Genomic DNA, 22007 nt, shown 5'->3' with positions numbered 1-22007 from the left:
AAAAATATTTTTTTTGGTAGGGACAGGGTTGCCCAGGCTGGTCTTGAACCCCTGGCCTCAAGCAATCCTCCAGCTTTGGCTTCCCAAAGTGCTGGAATTACAGGTGTGAGCCACTGGCCCAGCCTCATCAACTTTGTATCTCACTCCCCTTCCCCCATCAGAACCTCACCCAATGCCTGGCATATAATAGTAGGTAAATAAACAGGCTGTACTTAAATACTGGATCAGTATTTCGGTCAGTCTTCCGTCTCTCACACAGAAGGATGCTAGCTGGGATAAACGGGAAAGAGCCACGAACTTGGAATCAAATAAGAATTTTATTCGAATCCTGACTCAAGTCTCTTAACCCCTTTGGTCCTGTTTCCTTGTGTGTGAAATGTGTACCCTGATCCCTATCTCACCTGAGTGTCTTGAGGGTTAATGGTGGCACATTCCTGTAGTCCCAGCTACTTGGGAGGCTGAGGCAGGAGAATTGCTTAAACCCGGGAGGTGGAGGTTGTGGTGAGCTGAGATGGAGCCATTGCACTCCAGCCTGGGCAACAAGAGTGAGACTCCATCTCAAAAAAAAAAAAAAAAAAAAAAAAGTGTGAGTGTGGTGGCTCACACCTATAATCGCAGCACTTTGGGAGCCCGAGGCAGGTGGATCACTTGAGTCAGTAGTTTGAGACCAGCCTTACCAACATGGCAAAAACCCATCTCCAATAAAAATACAAAAATTAGCCAGGCATGGTGGCACATGCCTGTAATCTCAGCTACTCTGGAGGCTGAGGCAGGAGAATTGCTTGAACCCACAGGGCGGGGTTGCAGTGAGCTGAGATTATGCCATTGCACTCCAGCCTAGGTGACAAGAGTGAAATTCTGTACCCCCACTAAAGAAAGGAGCGTTTCCTAAACTTTAGGCATTCGTGTAATGCTTCACACTATCTGTCATATAAGCATATTATATTCTTAATATTTTCCTTTAAATTTTTGTTTAACTTCAGCCTCTTCCTACCCAATATGATCTAGGATATTATAAATTTGATGTGCTTGGCATATATTTTTTATAACAAGCCATTAAAGCCATATAAATAAATATATAACTATGAAAACATTAAAAGCTTGTATACCACTAAAAATCATATTGCATATCAATGATCACAGATATTTCATATTTGGAAGAAAAGTGACATAAATTCTTGAAAATAGCTGACTACTGGGTGTGGTGGCTCACACCTGTAATCCCAGCACTTTGGGAGGCTGAGGCAGGAGGATTTCCTGAGCTCAGGAGTTTGAGACCAGTCTGGGGCAATGTAGTGATACTATCTCTACAAAAAATATGAAAGTTAGCTGGGCGTGGTAGCATGCGCCTGTAGTCCCAGCTAATTGGTAGGCTGCGGTTGGGAGGATTACCTGAGCCCAGGGAGGTTGAGGCTGCAATGAGCTGTGATCACACCACTACGCTCCAGCCTGGGCAATAGAATCAGACCTTGTCTCAAAAAAAAAAAAAAAAAAAAAAAAATGCTGGCTCATCATTGGTTCTAAATAAACACTAATTGACTCTGATAATTGAGGACCAATAATTGACTTATTGGTTCTCAATAAACACTAATTGATTTTGACCTTCTGTGGAAACTTTTATCCACATTCTTCCTCTTTTCATCTCTCATTCCTTGAATGAGCTTCACCGGCTCTGATAACGCCACTGCGCAAAATTCTTACCAAAATGCTTCCACCTGTGGGGTCTGTGGCCAAGGTCATTCCCAAGTACTTGGAGGTATAGTTGGAACCTGTAGGCACCAGAAGGTTGCTCTGGAGGAGCTCAAGCAATCTAGGTGGGCTGGGGCCAGCCTCAGTTTCCCCAAGATCCCATTCCTCCCAGCTCACCGGCCAGTTACTCACCTCTCAGGCTGACTGGCAGGCAGTGTCCTGTGTCTGGCTGGCACTGATAGAGGCTTCCTGTGCTGTTCCCCTCCCCCGGAGCTCCCACGAAGACCCTGGTGAGAAATCTCACCTGTGAGAGGGAGTGGCCTAGATCTGTACCCACCCACTCCTGCCCGCTAAGGAGGTTCAGATCTCCTGCTGCATTTCTCCAAGCACTGCAGCCATTCCCCTTCAAGAAGGTGCCTCTAGGCCAGGCGCAGTGACTCATGCCTGTAATCCCAGCACTTTGGGAGGCTGAGACGGGTGGATCACCTGAGGTCGGGAGTTCAAGACCAGCCTGACCAACATAGAGAAACTCTGTCTCTATTAAAAACACAAAATTAGGGGCCGGGTGCGGTGGCTCACGCCTGTAATCCCAGCACTTTGGGAGACCGAGGCGGGTGGATCACGAGGTCAAGAGATCGAGACCATCCTAGTCAACATGGTGAAACCCCGTCTCTACTAAAAATACAAAAAATTAGCTGGGCATGGTGGCGCGTGCCTGTAATCCCAGCTACTCAGGAGGCTGAGGCAGGAGAATTGCCTGAACCCAGGAGGCGGAGGTTGCGGTGAGCCGAGATCGCGCCATTGCACTCCAGCCTGGGTAACAAGAGCGAAACTCCGTCTCAAAAAAAAAAAAAAAAAAATTAGCCGGGGCGTGGTGGCACACGCCTGTAATCCCAGCTACTCAGGAGGCTGAGGCAGGAGAATCGCTTGAACCCAGGAGGCGGAAGTTGTAGTAAGCCAAGATCAAGCCATTGCACTCTAGCCTGGGCAACAAGAGCGAGACTCCATCTCAGAAAAAGAAAAAAAAAAAAAAAAAAAGAAGGTGCCTCTGGTCTGCCAGCAATGGCTCATGCCTGTAATCCCAGAACTTCGGGAGGCCCTAGGTGGGTGGATCAACTGAGGTCTGAAGTTCAAGACCAGCCTGGCCAACATGGTGAAACCCTGTCTTTACTAATAATGCAAAAATTAGCCAGGTGTGGTGGCGGGCACCTGTAACCCCAGCTACACAGGAGGCTGAGGCAGGAGAATAGCTTGAACTCCATAGGTGGAGACTGCAGTGAGCCAAGATGGAGCTGTTGCACTCCAGCCTGGGCGACAAGAGCAAAATCTGTCTCAAAAAAAAAAAAAAAGAAAAAAAGAAAAAAAAAAAAGGTGCCTCCGTCCTCACCTCTTCCCTACAGAATCCCAGAGAAATAATTCCAAATACCAGAACCCTAAAAAGTTAAGGTTCCTTTGCATTTAGTCTCTGAGGCCCAGACTGATCCGCCAGAATGTCTCATGACAGGTTCTTTCATTCAGGCCTTAATTCAAAAGCCATTCATGGCTTACCTACCGAGTGCTGGACGGCGGGGTATTTAAGAAGGGTTGGGAAGCGAGAACAAACCCCTGGCTTCCAGGCACTCGCAGCAGGAAGGGACCAATGGGCCGACAGAAACCTACTGGGCGATGCAAACTGTTTGGGGCTGGGATCTTTCCCTGTTCGACACTTCCATGGCCCCCCTGCTCGCCCCTAACCGTCTTTTTCATCCCTCATTCCTGTCTCCGAGGATTCCCACGACAGGCTCTTCCTGACGGGAACCTCTGGAGAGCTGCCCCGTGCCACCGACTGGCCCAGGCGATGGTCGGGGAGGCAGCCACCGCCTCGGGGTCTGCCCCAGGGCGGGCATCGCGGGGAGGACTTGGGGATCACAGCTCACCCGTTTCCGACCTGCAAGACGCGGTATCCAAAATGCCTCCCGGCGCGCGGTGGGGAGAAGCTCTGCGCGCCCCGCACGTCCAGGTTGTAGCTCGAGGTCGGAGCTGAGGAAGGCAAGAGGGGTCATGTACTACCCAGTGATCCCCGCCCCTGCACGTGCCCGGCAGGTGGCCAACCCCAAGCCCACCTGGCTCTCACTCCCCAGACCGCCCGCACCGGGTGGGCGGAACGGACCCGCGCTCTGCGCTTCCCCTCCAGGGCGTTGACTTCGGGGAATATGGAAGGAGCGACTCCCAGCCCCCCAGAGCTCTGAAAGCTCTTCCCAGGGCCTGAGGACAGAACTTCCCTTTTGGCCTGTCTGCAAAGAAGGAAAGATGAGAAGAAGTCAGAGGCCCCAGAAAGAGGAGCAGATCCGAGAGGCCCTGAGGCAGAGGGTAGCCAAGTTCCTAGGCAGAGGCCAAGATGGGGATGCCCCAGGGCCGGGTGCGCCTCCACCACCCACTTCTGCCGTCATGGGGCCCAGGCGCCCCTTCCCATATTCTGAGATTCTAGCTCCCTTGATCCCTGGGGGGCTGCCTCCCCACTCCCCGCCCCACGGGCCAGTCTTTCAAGCACCAGCAGATTTCCCAGCCCCCTTCCCCTTCATGCGGCCTGCCTAGGCGCCCTGGCACACCCAGGCTGTCCTTTCTGCCCTATTTTCTCTCCCAGCATGGAGTTTAGTTCAGAGCATCCTAGGATGTCAGGGAGGCCGGGCCTTCATTTGTTTAGATGAAGCGACTGAGGCTGGAAAGGGGGAAAGGACTTGCCTAAAACGCACAGGGGTGGTACCACTGGCGGCACCACGGATGGCCCAGAGCCCAGCGCTCCCCACCCAGCTCTAGCTACTCATTAACTATCTGCCTTTTGTTTGTTGTTTAAGAGACAAGGTCTCACTCTGTCCCTCAGGCTGGAGTGCACTGGCACAATCTTGGCTCACTGAAACCTCCACCTTCTGGGTTCAAATGATTCTCGTACCTCAGCTTCCTGAGTCGCAGGGATTATAGGCATGTGCCACTACACCCATCTAATATTATTGTATTTTTAGTAGAGATGAAGTTTTGCCGTGTTGGCAAGGCTGGTCTCAAATTCCTGACCTCAGCTGATCCACCCGCCTCGGCCTCCCAAAGTGCTGAGATTACTGGCGTGAGCCACCAGGTCCAGCCCCATCTGCCTTTTTAAAGACCCCACTGCCCCTTCTTATGCCCCCTTCTCTGTCTTTGCCTCCGCCCCTTGCCTATTTGTTTATTTTACTTCCCCACTCCCCAGTTTCTCCTTTCAGGATCCCAGGGCCCCATACCCCTAAGACCAAGCCCACTTTTAGGGGAGAGCTCCTTGTTAAGTCCAGCTCCACCAAGCTCTGCAGTTTCTCTGGTCACAGACACATGTCCCATCCCCTGCCTCCTCCCTTGCCTACCAAAGAAAAAGAACCCAGACAGCAGCGCCATGGCCATCACGATGATGCAGGAATCCTTCATTCTTCCAGCACTGGAGAGACCTGTGGCTCCAGGGGCAGCCTCAGGAGGCCCTTGGGATTTGCTGGCAACCTAGACAGGGTAAAAGAGGAAAATGATCATGCCCTTTGGCCTCTTACAGTGGTACTTTCTCACAGAAGCACCAGGCTGGTGACACTCTTGGGCGGGGAGGGAGGCTCGCCTGTAGGGGTTGTGAAACCGCAGGGCTTCAGGGAGGAAGTGTAAGCAGGTTAGAGACATTTCCTGTGCCTGCTTGCATTTTCACATTATCTAAAAGCTGACAGCATGGTGGGGAGATGACTGTCTTCACTGCTGTCACGGTCTCTCACTAACACCCCAACTAAGGACTCTGTAAAGCTCAGCAGAGGACCGTGCCAGTAAATGGTGGCAAAATTACAATGGAATGCTACGCAGCAGTGAAAAAGAATGAGGGAAGGAAAAGTAAAATGGGGGGAAAAGTGACATAGCTTTCTCTTGACTTTGAAAGATGCACATGAACTACTATTAAAGAAAAGAGCAGGTAACAGAATTAGTAACTCATTTTGCTTCTAAAATGTAAAATCTGAAGAATTGGAGGCCAGGTGCAGTGGCTCAATGGCCGTAATCCCAGCACTTTGGGACTTCGGGAGGTGGAGGTGACAGGATCACTTAAAGCTGGGAATCAAGACCAGACTTGGCAACAAAGCAAAACTTGGTCTTTAAAAAAAAAAAAATTTTTTTTAATTCTTTAAAAAAAATTGAAGGCCGGGCACAGTGGCTCACTCCTGTAATCCCAGCACTTTGGGAGGCCAAGGTGGGTGGATCACCTGAGGTCAGGAGTTCCAGACCAGCCTGGCCAACATGGTGAAACCCCATCTCTATTTAGAAAAACAAAATTTTTTTTTAATTGGAGAAAATATTTGCAAATCATATCTCTAATAAGGGATTTGTCTCCAGAATACACACACACACACATATATGTGTGTGTGTGTGTATATATATATATATATACCATATTTTTTTTTAGACAGAGTCTCACTCTATTGCCAAGCTGGAGTGCAGTGGTGCGATCTTGGCTCATTGCAAACTCTGCCTCCTGGGTTCAAGTGATTCTTCTGCCTCAGCCTCCCGTGTAGCTAGGATTACAGGCATGCATCACCATGCCTGGCTAATTTTTATATATTTAGTAGATATGGGGTTTCACCATGTTGACCAGGCTGCTCTTGATCTCCTGACCTGCGATCCGCCCACCTCGGCCTCCCAAAGTGCTGAGATTACAGGCTTGAGCCACTGTGCCTGGACACCAGAATATATTTAAAAAAAAAAAAATTTTTTTTTGATACAGAGTTTCCCTCTTGTTACCCAGGCTGGAGTGCAATGGCACGATCTTGGCTCACTGCAACCTCCGCCTCCTGGGTTCAAGCAATTCTCCTGCCTCAGCCTCCTGAGTAGCTGGGACTACAGGCGCGCGCCACCATGCCCAGCTAATTTTTGTGTTTTTAGTAAAGATGGGGTTTCACCATTCTCGATCTCTTGACCTCATGATCCATCTGCCTCGGCCTCCCAAAGTGCTGGGATTATAGGCGTGAGCCACCTGTGCCCGGTCTAAAAACTCTTATAATTCAACAATAAAAAGACAAATGACCAATATTTTGTTTTGTTTTGTTTTAAATTTCTTGAGACAAGGTCTTGTTCTGTCACCCAAGCTGGAGTGCAGTGGTGTGATCACAGATCACTGCAAACTTGAACTCCCAGAGTCAACCAATCCTCCCACCTCTGCCTCCTAAGTCGCTGGAACCACAGGTGTGTGACACCATGCCTGGCTAGTTTTTATTTTTTGAGGTGGTTTCTCACTCTGTTGCCCAGGCTGATCTCAAAATCCTATGCTCAAGTAATCCTCCTGCCTCGGCCTCCCAAAGTGCTGGGATTACAGGTGTGAGCCACTGTGTCCAGCTTATTTTTATTTACTTATTTTAGGCTAGTCAAGTGAAGTAGTGGGAGTGGAGAAGGAACAAAGATACTGGTAACTGGTTGTGTTCAATTAGAATTGTGTTCAATTAGTTTTAGATGGCCAGGCGTGGTGGCTCACGCCTGTAATCCCAGCACTCTGGGAGGCAGAGGCAGGTGGATCATCTGAGGTCAGGAGTTTGAGACCAGCCTGGCCAACATGGTGAAACTGTCTCTACTAAAAATACAAATATTAGCCACCGGTGGGGGTGCATGCCTGTAATCCCAGCTACTCGGGAGGCTGAGGCAGGAGAATCGCTTGAACCCAAGAGACAGAGATTGCAGTGATCCAAGATCTCGCCATTTCACTCCAGCCTGGGCGACAGAGCAAGACTCCATCTCAAAGAAAAAAAAAAAATAGTTTTAAACACTACTGCACTCAAACCAACCTACCTAAGTTTCTAAATGAGCAAAGGGGTTGAGTAGACATTTGTCCAAAGATGATATGTAAATGGCCAACATGCACATGAAATGATACTTAACATTATTAGTCATGAGAGAAATGCAAATCAAAACCACAATGAGATCTACTCTTTACACCTACTTTGATGGCTAGAGTTTAAAACAAAGGAAATGAAATAAGCATTGGTGGAGATGTGAAGAAACTGGAACCCTGGTACACATTGCTGGCAGAAATATAAAATGGTGTGGCTGCTGGGCCAGACACCTTGACAGTTCTTTTTTATTTTTAATTTTTTTGAGACAGGGTCTCACTCTGATCCAGGCTGGAGTGCAGTGGTGTGATCTCGGCTCACTGCAGCCTCAACTTCATGGGCTCGAGTCGTTCCCCCACCTCAGCCTCCTGAGTAGCTGGGACTACAGGTGCAGGGCACCACGACGGACTAATTTTGTATTTTTTTGTAGAGATGGGGGTCTCACTACCTTGCCCAGGCTGGTCTTGAATTCCTGAGCTCAATTGATTTGCCTACCTCAGCCTCCTGAAGTGTTGGGATTGCAGGCGTGAGCCACCATACTCAGCCCAACAGTTCTTTAAAAAAGTTACACGCCAGGCGCGGTGGCTCATGCCTGTAATCCCAGCACTTTGGGAGGCCGAGGCAGGTGGATCACGAGGTCAAGAGATCAAGACCATCCTGGTCAACATAGTGAAACCCCAACTCTACTAAAAATACAAAAAATTAGCTGGGCATGGTGGCACGTGCCTGTAATCCCAGCTACTCAGGAGGCTGAGGCAGGATAATTGCCTGAACCCAGGAGGCAGAGGTTGCGGTGAGCCGATCGCGCCATTGTACTCCAGCCTGGGTAACAAGAGCGAAACTCCGTCTCCAAAAAAAAAAAAAAAAGTTACACATAGGCTTGGCGTGGTGGATCATGCTTGTAATTCCAGCACTTTTGGGAGGCTGAGGTCACCTGAGGTCAGGAGTTTGAGACCTGAGGTCACCTGAGATCAGTAGTTCGAGATCAGCCTGGCCAATATGGCAAAACACCATCTCTACTAAAAGTACAAAAATTAGCCAGGTGTGGTGGTGCGTGCCTGTAGTCCCAGCTACTCAAGAGGCTGAGGCAGGAGAATCGCTTGAATCTGGGAGGTAGAGGTTGCAGTGAGCCGAGATCACACCTCTGTACTCCAACCTGGGTGACAGAGTGAGACTCTGTCTCAGGAAAAAAAAAAAAAAAAGTTGAGCACAGAGTTACCATATGACCCAGAAGTTATCCTAGGTATATACCCAAAAGAATTGAAATCATATGTTCATACAAAAACTTATACATGAATGACCATAGTAGTATGAATAATGATTCATACTAGCCCCAAACTGGAAATAATCCACACGTTCATCAACTGACAAACGGATAAACAAAATAGGGTATAGCCATACAATGTAATATTATTCAGCTGTAAAAAAGAATCAGACCAGGTGTGGTGGTTCACACCTGTAGTCCCAGCACTTTGGGAGGCCAAGGCAGGCAAATCAGCTGAGGTCAGGAGTTCAAGACCAGCTTGACCGACATGGTAAAACCCCCTCTCTACTAAAAACACACAAATTAGCTGGGGGAAGGGGGTGGTGCGCGCCTATAATTCTAGCTACTTAGGAGGCTGGGGCAGGAGAATCACTTGAACCCGGGAGGTGGAGGTTGGAGGTGGAGGTTGCAGTGAGTGGAGATCACGCCACTGCACTCCAGCCTGGGTGACGAAGTGAGTCTCCATCTCAAAAAAAAAAAAAAAATCTAGTACTGGTACATGCTACAATATGAGTAAGTCTTGAAAATACACTTAGTGAAAAAAGCCAGCAAAAAAAGTCTCATATGGTCTGACTCCATTAAGTGAAATATCCAGAACAGGCAAATCTAGAGAGACAGAAAGCAGATTCGTGCTTGTGGGAGATGGGGGAAATGGAGACTAGGGATCCACTACTAATGGGCATACGGTTTCGTTTCAGGTGATGAAATGTTCTGGAAATAGACCGTGGTAATGATTGCACAATTTCGTGAATATGTTTTAAAACCACTGAATTCTATCCTTTTTTTTTTTTAATTTTGAGACAGGGTCTCATTTTTTAGTTTTTGAGACGGGGTCACCCAGGCTGGAGTGCAGTGGTGCGATCATGGCTCACTGCAGCCTTGACTTCCCTGGCTCAAGCAATCCTCCCACCTCAGCCTCCCAAATAGCTGGAACTACAGGGGTGTGCCACCACAGCTGGCTAATTTTTATATTTTTTGTAGAGACAGGGTTTCGCTGTGTTGTCTAGGCTGGTCTCAAACTCCTGGGCTCAATCGATCCTCTTTCCTTAGCGTCCCAGAGTGCTGCGATTACAGGTGTCAGCCACCATGCCTGGTGAATTGTATACTTCGGAATGGTGAGTTTTATGGTATGTGAATTGTATCTCAATAAAAAATAAAAATTAAATTATATATGTATGTATATATTTGTTAAATTGGAAAGGATATACAACCATACTCTAAACAGTGGTTAGTTCTGCAGAATGAAGTTTATACATTTCTATGTAGTCTGCAGGTTTTTTTACAATGAGGATGTATAACTTTACCATTAAAAAAAATTAAACTACCATTAAAAAACATAGGCCAGATGTGGTGGCTCACACCGGTAATCCCAGGAGTTTGGGAGGCTGAGGCAGGCAGATCACCTTAAGTCAGGAGTTTAAGACCAGCCTGGTCAACATGGTGAAACCCCGTGTCTACTGAAAATACCAAAAAATTAGCTGGACGTGGTGGTGGGCACTTGTAATCCCAGCTACCCTGAAGGCTGAGGCAGGAGAATCCCTTGAACCCAGGAGGTGAAGGTTGCGGTGAACCGAGATCATGCCATTGCACTCCAGCCTGGTGGACAAGAGCGAGACTGAGTCTTAAAAAAAATAATAAAAAATAAAAATATTGGCCGGGCATGGTGGCTTACGCCTGTAATCCCAGCCCTTTCAGAGGTCAAGGAGGGAGGATTGCTTGAGCTCAGGAGTTTGAGACCAGCCTGGGCAACTTAGCAAGAACTCGTGTCTACTAAAAAAAAAAAAAAAAAAAAAAAAAAATTAGCCAAACATGCTGGTGCACCCCTGTAGTCCTAGCTCCTTGGGAAACTGAGGTGGGAGGACTGCTTGAGCCCAGGAGGTAGAGGCTGCAGTGAGCTATGATCATCCCACTGCACTGCAGCCTGGGTGACAGTGATACTCTGTCTTTATACACAGACAAAAACATAAAAATATTTAAAACACAACAGAGTGAAGGAACTATATGCTTTTATAAGAAATTGAGAAGCTCTTCAGATTCTTTCTGTGCTGTGAAGAAATCCTGTTCAACCTGCAAAGATGTCACTGGCCTGAGGAAACCTTTTCAGACAGATTATCTATCATCTCTACTGTCCTCAGCTGGAACGGGACAAGCTGGCTTGTGGTAATTAGAAGATATTACATAGTCTTTTGAAAATTCAGTTAAGATCAGATAATTCAGGCTGATTTCTTTGATTCTCTGTTAAGCAGTTCCAACTTCCTTCCAACCAAATTCTTTTTTGTTCTGACATTACGAAGAGAGTATATATTTTAAATTCAAACACTGTGGAAGTGTATAAAGAAGAAGGATAAGCATTGTTTTAACGTCCACCCCTCCATCTCTAAATCCCAGGAGGAATCGTTGCTAACAATTGAAGCCTTTGGGCTGTTGAGGTGGCTCATAGCTGTAATCCTAGCACTTTGGGAGGCTGAGGTGGGTGGATCATGAGGTGAGGAGTTCGAGACCAGCCTGGCCAACATGGTGAAACCCGATCTCTACTAAAAACACAAAAAAACAGCCGGGTGTGGTAGCAGGTGCCTGTAATCCTAGCTACTCAGGAGGCTGAGGCAGAAGAATCGCTTGAACCTGGGAGGCCGAGGTTGCAGTGAGCCAAGACCACGCCATTACACTCCAGCCTGGTCAACAGAGCGAGACTCCATCTAAAAAAAAAAAAATTGAAGCCATATTTTTTTATGAACAACAACAAAAAAATTTAGGCCAGGAGCAGTGGCTCACACCTGTAATCTCAACACTTTGAGAGGCTGAGGCGGGCAGATCACCTGAGGTCAGGAGTTCAAGACCAGCCTGGCCAACACAGTAAAACCCCCACATCTACTACTATAAATACAAAAATTAGCCAGGGATGGTGGGAGGTACCTGTAATCCTAGCTACTCAGGAGGCTTAGGCAGGAAAATCACGTGAACCTGGGAGGCGGAGGTTGCAGTGAGCCAAGATCATGCCACTGCACTCCAGCTTGAACAATAGAGCAAGATTCTGTCTCAACAAAATAGTTTTAATAGTTAACTATACAGGTTTGACCTGTTTGGAAAAACTATAATTATCTCACCACAGAACATCTAACTGAGAATTAATGGTTAAGTCAGCCATCTCCTGTGTGAAGGTTTTCCCTCAGGCCATCTCAAAATTTAGATACTTGAATTTGGATTTAAGTTTCAGCAGGCAGCAGGGCGCAGTGGCTCACACCTGTAATCCCAGCACTTTGGGAGGCCGAGGCGGATGGATCACGAGGTCAAGAGATTGAGACCATCTTGGTCAACATGGTGGAACCCCGTCTCTACTCAAAATACAGAAAATTAGCTGGGCATGGTGGCGCATGCCTGTAATCCCAGCTGCTCAGGAGGCTGAGGCAGGAGAGTTGCCTGAACCCAGGAGGTGGAGGTTGCGGTGAGCCGAGATCACGCCATTGCACTCCAGCCTGGGTAACAAGAGCGAAACTCCGTCTCAAAAAAAAAAAAAAAGTTTCAGCAGGCAACCTTATATGCATTTATCATAATATGTTTTCAGATATATAAAAAAAAAAAAACTGGGCTGGGTGCGGTGGCTCACACCTGTAATCCCAGCACTTTGGGAGACTAAGGCAGGCAGATCGAGTTCAGAAATTTGAGACCAGCCTGACCAACATAGTGAAACCCCGTCTCTACTAAAAATACAAGAAAAAAAAAAAATTAGCCAGGCGTGGTGGCTCGAGCCTGTAATCCCGGCTACTCAGGAGGCTGAAGCAGGAGAATCGCTTGAACCTGGGAGGCAGAGGTTGCAGTGAGCCGAGATCATGCCATTGCACTTCAGACAGGACAACAGAGCAAGACACTGTCTTAAAAAAAAAAAAAAAAAAAAAAAAAACAAGGCTGGGCATGGTGGCTCATGCCTATAACCCAATCCCAACACCTTGGGAGGCTGAGGCAGGCAGATCACTTGAGGTCAGGAGTTCAAGACTTGCCTGGACAACATGGTAAAACCCTGTCTCTACTAAAAATACAACAATTAGCTGGGCATGGCGGTGCATGTTTGTAATCCCAGCTACTCGTGAGGCTGAAGCATGAGAATTGCTTGAACCCGGGAGGCAGAGGTTGTAGTAAGCCAAGATGGTGTCACTGCACTCCAGTCTGGACAACAGAGTGAGACTCTGTCAAGAAAGAAAGAAAAGAAAGAAGGAAGGAAGAAAGAAAGAGAAAGAAAGAAAGGAGGGAGGGAGGGAAGGAAGGGAGAAAGAGAGAGGAAGGAAGGAAATGAAAAGAAAAGAAAGGAAGTGACAGTTGCTAGGAGCTGGGAGGATCAGGAAACGGGGTGGGGGTGGGGGTGGGAGTGGGAGTGGGAGTGGGGATTGGGGAGTGGGAGTGGGAGTGGGGATTGGGGAGTGGGAGTGGGAGTGGGGATTGGGGAGGGGGTGGGGGACGCCAGGTCATGTCACTTACTGGCTCAGAACCCTCCAGTGTAGCCAGAGGCAGCGGCTCATATGTGTAACCCCAGAACTTTGGGAGTCTAAGGTGGGACGATTACCTGAGGCCAGGAGTTTGAGACCAGCCTGGGCAACATAGTGAGATCCCCATCTCTCCAACTGAAAAGAATAATTATTGGCCGGGCGCTGTGGCTCATACCTGTAATCCTAGCACTTTGGGAGGCTGAGGTGGGTGGCCGTGAGCCACCACGCCTGGCCCTATACTATCTAACTTATTTAGTCATCCAATTTATTGTTCATTTTTCCTACTAGAATGTAAACTCCCGAGAGGAAGTATTATTATTATTTGTTTTCTTCACTGTTCTATCCCCAGGACCTAAAACAGTGCCTGGAGCATAGTAGATGCTCAGTAAATATTTATCAAATGAGAAAATGTTTGGGGTTGCCACTGCCCACAAGGAGAGTTAAGAGGCTTTTGTTTTTGAAGGTCTAGATTCTTAGAAGCAAACAGCTGTATTGTCCAAAACAGATGGCTTGAAGGCGTGGAAAGAAGAGGGTTAGGCTGGGCGTAGTGGTTCACGGGCTGTAATCGTAGCACTTTGGGAGGCTGAGGTGGCAAAACCCCATCTCTACTAAAAAAAACAACAAAAAAAAAAGAAAAATATGAAAATTAGCCAGGCATGGTGGTGAGCAGCTGTAATTCCAGCTACTCTGGAAGCTGGGGCAGGAGAATCGCTTAAACCAGGAAGCAGAGGTTGCAGTGAACAGATATTGCGCCACTGCACTCCAGTCTGGGCGACGGAGCAAGACTCCTTGTAAAATAAATAAATAAATAAATGAGGGCAATCGATGGCTATGACTCTCTGTGCTGGAAGAGGCAGTCCTGGAGGGTGATGTGTGGAAGTCTGGAGACAGAATCCCAAATCCCTGGATTTAGAGGCTGCAAGACAACTTCCAGTGGCCGATCTGGGCGTGAAGAGACGAGATCCTCTGAGTAGAACTGCTGCTTTAGAATGAAACAGGCAGCTTGGACAATGAGCATCTCCATAGCCACCAAGACGGGGAAATCCAAAGATCTTCCATCTAATTTTTGAAATACATAAACCTCCCAGGACTCTTTAAAGCCAGATTTAGGCTGGGTGGGTGGCTCACACCTGTAATCCCAGCACTTTGGGAGGCTGAGGTGGAAGGATCACTTGAGCCCAGGAGTTTGACACCACCCTGGGTAACATAGTGAGACCTCATCTCTATTTTTAAAAATTAAATTAAATTAAAAAATAAGCCGGGTGCAGTGGCTCATGCCTATAATCCTAGCACTTTGGGAGGCCGAGGTGGGTGGATCACCTGAGGTCAGGAGTTCAAGACCAGCCTGGCCATCATGGTGAAACCCCATCTTAAAAATAAAAAATAAATAAATAAATAAATAAATAAAAGCCAGATTTGTGTATCATTTACACTCATTAATGTTCACCCTTTAAAAGAGTATAGTTTATGAGTTTGACAAATGTATGCTGTTGAGTAACTACTATGACAATCAAGATACAGAATCTTTCCCTCACACTCAAATGCCCCTTTTGCTACTTAGAAGTGAATTTCTTGCATTTACCCCAAACCCTGACAACTATTGATCTGTTTTCTGTCCCCACAGTTTTGCTTTTTCAGAATAGCCTATAAAAAGAATCATGTAGGGTCTTCTTTTTTTTTTTTGAGGCAGAGTCTTGCTCTGTCACCTAGGCTGGAGTGCAGTGGTACAATCTCAGCTCACTGCAACTTCTGCCTCCTGGGTTCATGTAATTCTCCTGCCTCAGCCTCCTGAGTAGCTGGGATTACAGCCACCATGCCCGGCTAATTTTTGTATTTTTAATAGAGACGGGGTTTCACCCAGGAGGCGGAGGTTGCGGTGAGCCAAGATTGCGCCATTGCACTCCAGCCTGGGTAACAAGAGCGAAACTCCGTCTCAAAAAAAAAAAAAAAAAAAAAAAGACAGGGTTTCACCATGTTGGTCAGGCTGGTCTTGCACTCCTGACCTCATGATCCACCCACCTCCCAAAGTGCTGGGATTACAGGCGTGAGCCACTGCCCCCGACCTCATGTAGGGCCTTAATCTGTTTTGTGCTACTCTGACAGAATACCTGAGACTGGGTAATTTATAAAGAACAGAGATTTATTATTTGGCTTATGGTTATGGAGGCTGGGAACTTCAAGGCTGAAGAACCTGCATCTGGTCAGGGCCTTCTTGCTGTGTTATTCCACAGTAGACGGTATCACATCACATCTTTTGAATGAGACAGCATTCAAAGAACAAAAGATTGAACTCACAGCATCAAGTCCCTTTTTTTTTTTTTATTTTGAGATGGCGTCTCATTCTGTCACCCAGGCTGGAGTGTAGTGATTCGATTTTGGCTCACTGCAACCTCTGCCTCCCGGGTTCAAGCAGTTCTCAGCCTCAGTCTCTTGTAAGTCCCTTTATAATCAGCATTAATCTATTTAGGGAAGAAGAGCCCTCAAGACCTAAACACTTCCCATTAGGCTCCACCTCCCAACACTGGTGCATTGGGAATTCCTTTTTTTTTTTTTTTTTTTGAGACGGAGTTTCGCTCTTGTTACCCAGGCTGGAGTGCAATGGCGCGATCTCGGCTCACCGCAACCTCCGCCTCCTGGGTTCAGGCAATTCTCCTGCCTCAGCCTCCTGAGTAGCTGGGATTACAGGCACGCACCACCATGCCCAGCTAATTTTTTGTATTTTTAGTAGAGACGGAGTTTCACCTTGTTGACCAGGATGGTCTCGATTTCTTGACCTCGTGATCCACCCGCCTTGGCCTCCCAAAGTGCTGGGATTACAGGCGTGAACCACCGCGCCCGGCCCGGGAATTCCTTTTTTAACGCATGCTTTTGTGGGACACATTCAAACCATGGCATATGGTGTATAGCCTTTTGTGCCTGGCTGCATTCACTTAACATAATGCTATTGAAATTCATCCATGTTGTTGCTTTTTTTTTTTTTTTTTTTTGAGACATACTTTTGCTCTTGTTCCCCAGCCTGGAGTGCAATGGCGCCATCTCAGCTCACTGAAACCTCCGCCTCCTGGGTTCAAGCGATTCCCCTGCCTCAGCCTCCCAAGTGGCTGAGATTATAGGCATCCGCCACCACGCCCAGCTAATTTTTGTATTTTTAGTAGAGACGGGGTTTCACCATGTTGGCCAGGCTGGTCAAACTTCTGACCTCAGGTGATCTGCCCACCTTGGCCTTCCAAAGTGCTGGGATTATAGGCATGAGCCACCACGCCTGGCTGTTGTTGCAGGTTTTTTATTTAAAAAAAGGTTTTATTTTTAGTTTTTGTGGGAATATAGTAGGTATATATATCTTTATGGGATTCATGAGACGTTTTGACACAGGCATGCAATGTGAAATGAAAACCATCATGGAGAATGGGATACCCATCTCCTCAAGCATTTATACTTTGTGTTATAAACAATCCAATTACACTCTTTTAGTTATATTAAAACATACAGTTAAATTGTTGCTGACTGTAGTACCCTGTTATAGTAGCAAATGGTGGGTCTTGTTCATTCATTCTTTTTTTCTTTTTTTTTTTTTTTGACAGGGTAACAGGGATTCGCTCTATCACGGAGGCTGGAGTGCAGTGGTGAGATCTCGGCTCACTGCAACCTCTGCCTCCCAGGTTGAAGTGATTCTCCTGCCTCAGCCTCCCGAATAGGTGGGATTACAGGCAGCCACCATCATGCCTGGCTAATTTTTATATTTTTAGTAGGGATGGGGTTTCATCATGTTGGCCAGGCTGGTCTCACACTCCTGACCTCAAGTGATCTGTTTGCCTCGGCCTCCTGAAGTGCTGGTATTACAGGTGTGTGCCACTGCGCCCGGCCCCTTTCTAACTATTTTTTTGTACCCATTAACCATCCCCATCTCTGCCCTCATGCCCCCCACCATCCTTCTACTCTCTATGTCCATGAGTTTAATCGTTTTTATTTTTAGATCCCACAAATAAATGAGAACATTTGTTGTTTGCCTTTCTGTGCCTGGCTGATTTCACTTTACATAATGACTTCCAGTTCCATGTTGTTGCAAATAACAGGATCTCATTCGTTTTTCTGGCTGAATAGTACTCCACTGTGTGTACATGAACCTGTTTCTTTATCCATTCATCAGCTGATGGACACTCAGGTTGCTTCCAAATCTTAGCTATCGGAAACAGTGCTGCAACAAACGTGAGTGCACGTATCTCTTTGATAGACTGGTTGTCTTTTTTTTTTTGAGATGGAGTCTCCCTCTGTTGCCCAGGCTGGAGTGCAATTGGCCCGATCTCAGCTCACTGCAACGTCTGCCTCTCCGGGTTCAAGTGATTCTCCTGCCTCAGCCTCCCAAAGTACTGGGATTGCAGGTGTGAGCCACCACGCCTGGCCCTGATTGTCTTTCTTTTGGGTTTATGCTCAGCAGTGGGATTGCTGAATCATATGATAGCTCTATTTTTAGTTTTTGAGGAACCCCCAAACTGTTCTCCATAGCAGTTGTACTTTTTACATTCCCACGAACAATGTACACAGTTCCCCTTTTCTCCACATCCTCACCAGTGTTTGTTATTGCCTGTCTTGTGGATTAAAGCCATTTTTGGCTGAGCATGGTGGTTCACGCCTGTAAGTGATCTTCCCACCTTAGCCTTACAAGTAACTGGAACCACAGATACGTGTCCAGCATGCTTAGCTATTTAAAAAAAAATAATTTTGTAGCCGGATGTGGTGGTTCATGCCTGTAATCCCAGCATTTTGGGAGGCTGAGGTGGGTGGATCATGAGGTCAGGAGTTCAAGACTAGCCTGGACAAGATGGTGAAACCCCATCTCTACTAAAAATACAAAAATTAGCTGGGCGTGGTGGCACACGCCTGTAATCCCAGCTACGAGGGGGTAGGGAGAGCTGAGGCAGGAGAATCACTTGAACCTGGGAGACGGAGGCTGCAGTGAGCTGAGATCAGGCCACTGCACTCCAACCTGGGACAAAGCGAGACTCCATCTCAAAAATTAAAAAAAAAATTGTAGAGATAGGCTCTTGCTGTGTTGCCAGACTGCTCTTAATCTCCTGGCCTCAAGCAATCCTTCAGCCTAGGACTCCCAAAATGGTGGGATTACAGGTGTGAGCCTGGAATTATTCTATAGAGAGGCATTCATTCAACAAATATTTATTAACAATGCCAGGTGTTGTAGCTAGCCTGTAAAAAAGACCAAGTAAGGCCAGGTGTGGTGGTTCATGCCTGTAATCCCAGCACTTTGGAAGTCTGAGGTGGGAGGACAAGTTGAACCCAGGAGTTTGAGACCAGCCTGGGCAACACGGCAAAACCCCACTTCTATGAAAAAAATACAAAAATTAGCCAGGCATGGTGGTGGGTACCTATAGTCCCAGCTACTCAGGAGGCTGAGGCAGGAGGATTGCTTGAATCCAGGACTTGGAGGCTGCAGCGAGCTATGATGACACCACTGTGCTCCAGTCTGGGTGAAAGAGTAAGACCCTGTCTCTGTCTCTAAAAAGTAAAAAAAAAAAAAAAAAAAAAAAAATACAGAATTGGCTCTAAAGTAAAAAAAAAAAAAAAAAGACTCGCCCTGCAGCAGCCAGGAATGCTCGATGTTCACACGTTCGATCCTCTTTGGCTCACTCACTGCCCTCACCACCAAACCATGGGCGCCCCAAGGCAGGTGGTTAACTCCGGGCTTGGTCCTGCCAAACTGCTGTGCTCAATGTTGTTAAAGATACAAAAGGAATTATTAGACTACAAGGGAGTTGGCATTAGTGTTCTTGAAATAAGTCACAGGCTTTGGGAGGCCGAGGTGGGTGTATCACCTGAGGTCAGGAGTTCAAGACCAGCCTGGCCATCATGGTGAAACTCCATCTTTAAAATAAAAATGGCCGGGCATACTGGCTCACACCTGTAATCCAAGCACTTTGGAGGCCAAGGCAGGTGGATCACCTGAGGTCGGGAGTTCAAGACCAGCCTGACCAACATGGAGAAACCCCGTCTTTAAAAAAATAAAATAAAATAAAAATAAAAAAATAAAATAAAATAAAAAAGAAATAAGTCACAAGTTGTCATATTTTGCCAAGATTATTAACAAACAGAGAATCTTGTGCGGTAATTGTTAGCCATTCCAGACAACTATAAGGTGATTTTTATGCCAAGAGGTGGGTCCGGCCAGTTCAGTGCTGTCCCCTTAAACCCAATTGGCTTGAAAGCAGGAAGGTGGCCGGGGACAGTAGCTCACACCTGTAATCCCAGCACTGTGGGAGGCTGAGGCAGGTGGATCACAAAGTCAGGAGTTCAAGACCAGCCTGGCCAACATGGTGAAACCCCATGTCTACTAAAAATACGAAAAATTAGCTGGATGTGGTGGCAGGAGAATCACTTGAACCCTGGAGGCGGAGGTTGCAGTGAGCCGAGATCATGCCACTGTACTCCAGCCTGGGTGACAGAGTTAGACTCTGTTTCAAAAAAAGGAAAAAAGAAAGCAAGCAGGAAGCTGTGCAGACTATGTGGTGACAGGAGCTTGCTAAGGCCACAGAAGAAGCCAAGAAGTTTGGGACTATAAATATCGTTCACCCTAGACTTGTGAATGATATAGATATTCCAGATCCAAGCACCTTGAACCTCAACTGGGATGCCTCCTATGTGTAACACTGCACAAATGAGATGGTGCATGGTGTGGGGTGTGACTTTATGCCCCGTGTCAAGGGAGCAGTACTGGTTCGCGACATGTCCTCAAACTTCCTATCCAAGCCAGTGGATGTTTCCAAGTTTGGTGTGATTTTTGCTGGTGCCCAGAAGAACGCTGACTCTGCTGGGGTCACTGTGGTGATTGTCTGTGATGACCTGCTGGGGTTTGCCCTCAGAGAGTGCCCCTCGGTCCTGGAATACAAGGTGCAGGCTGGAAATAGCTCCTGGTACAACACGCCTCCATGTTCCAGCATCTCCATCATGGGCTTGGTCCTGGAGTGGATTAAAAACATTGGAGGTGCCACAGCCATGGAGAAGCTTAGCTCCATCAAATCCCAAATGATTTGTGAGATTATTGATAATTCAAGGATTCTACATATGTCCAGTGGACCCCCAAAATAGAAGCAAGATGAATATTCCATTCCGAATCATCAACGCCAAAGGAGATGATGCTTTAGAAAAAGATTTCTTGATAAAGCTCTCGAATTCAATATGTTGCCCTTGAACAGGCACAGGTCTGTGGGAGGCATCCGGGCCTCTCTGTGTAATGCTGTCACAATTGAAGATGTTCAGAAACTGGCCGCATTCATGAAAAATTTTTTGGAGATGCATCAGCTATAAACACATCCTAACCAGCATATACGCTGTTCTTGAACAGCATACAAAGTTTAAACTAACTTGGGGATGGCTGCAGAAAAGTTAACAAGCACAGTATTTCTCTCAAATGAACATGCTTATTATAGATTCTTCTTTTTTGAAAGAACAAGAGCAAAACATCTACAGCTCTGCAAAGCTGGTGGGACCTAATGTTTACCTTAATTCTGATTTGAACTGGAAGCATTTTTTGAGAACTTCTCATTGCTTTTCTTCTTCTTCTTTTTTTTTGAGACGGAGTCTTGCTCTGTCGCCAGGATGGAGTGCAGTGGCGCAATCTCAGCTCACTGCAACCTCCGCCTCTTGGGTTCAAGTGATTCTTCCGCCTCAGCCTCCTGAGTAGCTGGGACCACAGGTGCCCACCACCACGCCTGGCTAATTTTTGTATTTTTTAGTAGAGATGGGGTTTCACCATGTTGACCAGGATGGTCTCGATCTCTTGACCTTGTGATCCACCCGCCTTGGCCTCCCAAAGTGCTGGGATTACAGGCATGAGCCACCGTGCCCTTCTCTTTGCTTTTCTAAGAAATTCCAGCTTATTTTGCCTTTGCTGCTACTTTTTCTAGCTAGATTTCAAACTTGCCTGTGGACTTAATGCAAGTTGCAATTAATTATTTCTGGAGTCCTGGGAACACACAGCGTAGAGGGTAGGTGGCGCCCTCTAGGTGCTGAATCTAGACATCTGTGAGGTCTCCTGGGTTCAGCAGCTGCTGATTCAAGGTCAACATTGACCATAGGGGGAGCAGTTTAAGAGTGCCAGGTGGCGAGATGCGGTGGCTCAAACCTGTAATCTCAGCACTTTGGGAGGCCAAGGTGGGTAGATCACGAGGTCGGGAGATCGGAGATCAAAACCAGTCTGGCCAACAGAGTGAAACCCCGTCTCTACTAACAAAAAAAAATTAGCCGGGCATGGTGGCTCACGCCTGTAGTCCCAGCTACTCAGGAGGCTGAGGCAGGGGAGTTTCTTGAACCTGGGATGTGGAGGTTGCAGTGAGCCAAGATTGCACCATTGCACTCCAGCCTGGGCAACAGAGAGAGACTCCGTCTCAGAAAAAAAAAACAAAAAAACAAAAAAACAGCAATAATTTGCAGAGCTGCCTCCATTCCTCATGGCCCCTCTAGTCCCAGTCCATACAGTTTCCTGCTGAATCTTTCTCTCTGTTGGCTTTTATTTATTTATTTACTTATATTTTGAGATGGAGTCTCGCTCTGTCGCCCAGGCTGGAGTGCGAGATGGAGTCTCGCTCTGTCGCTCAGGCTGGAGTGCAGTGGCGTGATCTCAGGTCACTGCAAACTCTGCCTTCTGGTTTCAAGCAATTTTCCTGCTTCAGCCTCCCGAGTAGCTGGGATTACAAGCACCCACCACCATGCCTGGGTAAT

General features: G+C 47.1%; 1 protein-coding gene and 1 pseudogene across 3 annotated transcripts in view; one reads left to right on the top strand and one right to left on the bottom strand.

Annotated features, from left to right (window-relative positions):
* The window catches only part of ITGAL (integrin subunit alpha L), a 54617-nt gene extending 49360 nt beyond the window's left edge, over window positions 1-5257 (bottom strand). The window contains exons 1-4 of one of the 3 annotated variants that reach the window (XM_064362663.1): window positions 5058-5257; window positions 3606-3708; window positions 1882-1976; window positions 1702-1769 (exon numbers count right to left, since the gene is read on the bottom strand). In XM_064362663.1, the coding sequence (XP_064218733.1) occupies window positions 1702-1769; window positions 1882-1976; window positions 3606-3708; window positions 5058-5118 (327 nt within the window). In that variant the 5' untranslated portion in view covers window positions 5119-5257. Of the gene's footprint in view, window positions 1-1701; window positions 1770-1881; window positions 1994-3605; window positions 3709-5057 lie in introns of those variants that run through there. The other 2 variants (XM_064362662.1, XM_064362664.1) reach the window with 2 other exon arrangements.
* A 13670-nt stretch (window positions 5258-18927) lies between these two features.
* On the top strand, window positions 18928-20594 carry LOC105725450 (phosphoserine aminotransferase-like; annotated as a pseudogene).
* The last annotated feature ends 1413 nt before the right edge of the window (window positions 20595-22007 follow it).

The sequence above is a fragment of the Aotus nancymaae genome, unplaced genomic scaffold (genome assembly GCF_030222135.1).
Source record: "Aotus nancymaae isolate 86718 unplaced genomic scaffold, 86718_ANA_hifiasm-v0.15.2.pri h1tg000049l, whole genome shotgun sequence".
In the NCBI taxonomy this organism is placed as follows: Eukaryota; Metazoa; Chordata; class Mammalia; order Primates; family Aotidae; genus Aotus; species Aotus nancymaae.
The sequence above is the reverse complement of the archived record's forward strand: the minus strand, read 5'-3'. Positions and strand labels throughout refer to the sequence as shown.